At 37.3% G+C, this 1519-nt stretch overlaps 1 protein-coding gene across 1 annotated transcript; it reads left to right on the forward strand.

Annotated features, from left to right (window-relative positions):
- Window positions 1-738: 738 nt before the first annotated feature.
- Window positions 739-1456, forward strand: LOC105315208 (uncharacterized; the record flags this gene model as incomplete). Its single annotated transcript, XM_011409762.1, has 1 exon — window positions 739-1456. A coding segment is annotated over exon 1 (718 nt), but the record flags the coding sequence as incomplete, so codon positions are not given.
- Between the last annotated feature and the right edge of the window lie 63 nt (window positions 1457-1519).

The raw sequence follows: 1519 nt of genomic DNA on the forward strand, positions 1-1519 counted from the left end.
GTTCTGCTGGACTGTTGTATCAAGATTCCATAGTTGCATTTGCTAGAGTTATTACAAAGCTATAGGGTACATGCAACATTGGAATGGATGGATTCTTCTTGCTTCGACAGGAAGCTTTTCAAGGACAAGTCCAGACAAACATATTTTCGTAAAAAATTTCATTCCGCGGGCAATGGCTACTATACAGCAAAAAAGGTACTAATAGCTCACCCAGTATTACTGTTAAAAAGGACTATCATTGTATGACTACAAAAATGATGTTTTTATTTTAAAAAGTTTGTATTGATACACCACTAAATATCTAACTGCTTGCTAATATGTTAATAATAACAATAATAATAAATAATAATAATGGCGCTTAGAATGTTGTGGTAATCTATAGAACTATAGTACTGTTGACATTATCATCATCTATCATTATGCTTATTATTATGTTATTGTAATTGTTATTGTTGTTATTATTGTTATTATTATTAGTATTATCATTATTATTATTTCCAGTAGTATTATTAGTATTATTATTATTACTATTGGGATCATTGTAATTATTGTGTTATCACTTATGAGTATTCATGTAGTTATTAATAGTTATTTTTTGTGTGTATTTGAGTTTTTTGGCTTTGTTGATGAGAGACTTTTTGAGACGATCATCGTCCTTTTACACTGAGAAATCTTCCTTTACTACATTGGCGATAAGGACACTTTCAGACCTTATGCGAGAAGGATTAATAGTCTAGAATGGCAGTGGCTGCAGGCTCTTTAGAGTCATTTGACCCCAAGCGGCACGGTTTCACCAAGTATGTGCAACGCATCAAACTGTACTTTGAAGCGAACAACATAGCAGCAGGAAGACAGAAGTCAGTCTTTTTATCAGCACTGGGATATGAAACATTCGAAGTAATATCGAATATGGTGACAGCGGCAGAGCTCACGAGCAAGACATTAGATGAACTGGTAACCCTTCTTACCAATCTATTGCACCCCAAAGCTTCGATTGTGACAAAGCAATACAGATTTGGTTGCTGCAGACAGAGAGAGGAAGAATCCATTGCCGATTATGTCGCCGATTTAAGAAGACTGGCCATGCGATGTGATTTCAAGCCTGCAGCACTGGATGAGACGCTACGAGACCGTTTCATTTGCGGTCTTTCTGAAGAGTTCATCCACAGTAAACTTTTGACAGAATCTGATGACCTTAAATTTGATACAGCGGTACAGATGGCCACAATGATAGAAGATGCCAAGAGGAGTGCTCAATTCATGCAACAGCATGAGCCAAATTCAACCAAGGAGACACAGGATGTCAATCAGTCCACCACACGCACACGAGAGCATATCAGTTGTTATAGATGTGGTGGTTCTCACTTAGCAAACAAGTGTCGATTTATCAAAAAAAGATGCCGTGCTTGTGGGAAAATGGGCCATATCGCTCGAGTCTGCAGATCAAAGACTATGAGTAGGGTCCCTACAAAAGAATCAAAGAAGAATACTCGTTCCCCTACAACCAACACTATAGATG

Source organism: Amphimedon queenslandica, unplaced genomic scaffold (genome assembly GCF_000090795.2).
Source record: "Amphimedon queenslandica unplaced genomic scaffold, v1.1 AMPQUscaffold_11434, whole genome shotgun sequence".
Taxonomy (NCBI): Eukaryota; Metazoa; Porifera; class Demospongiae; order Haplosclerida; family Niphatidae; genus Amphimedon; species Amphimedon queenslandica.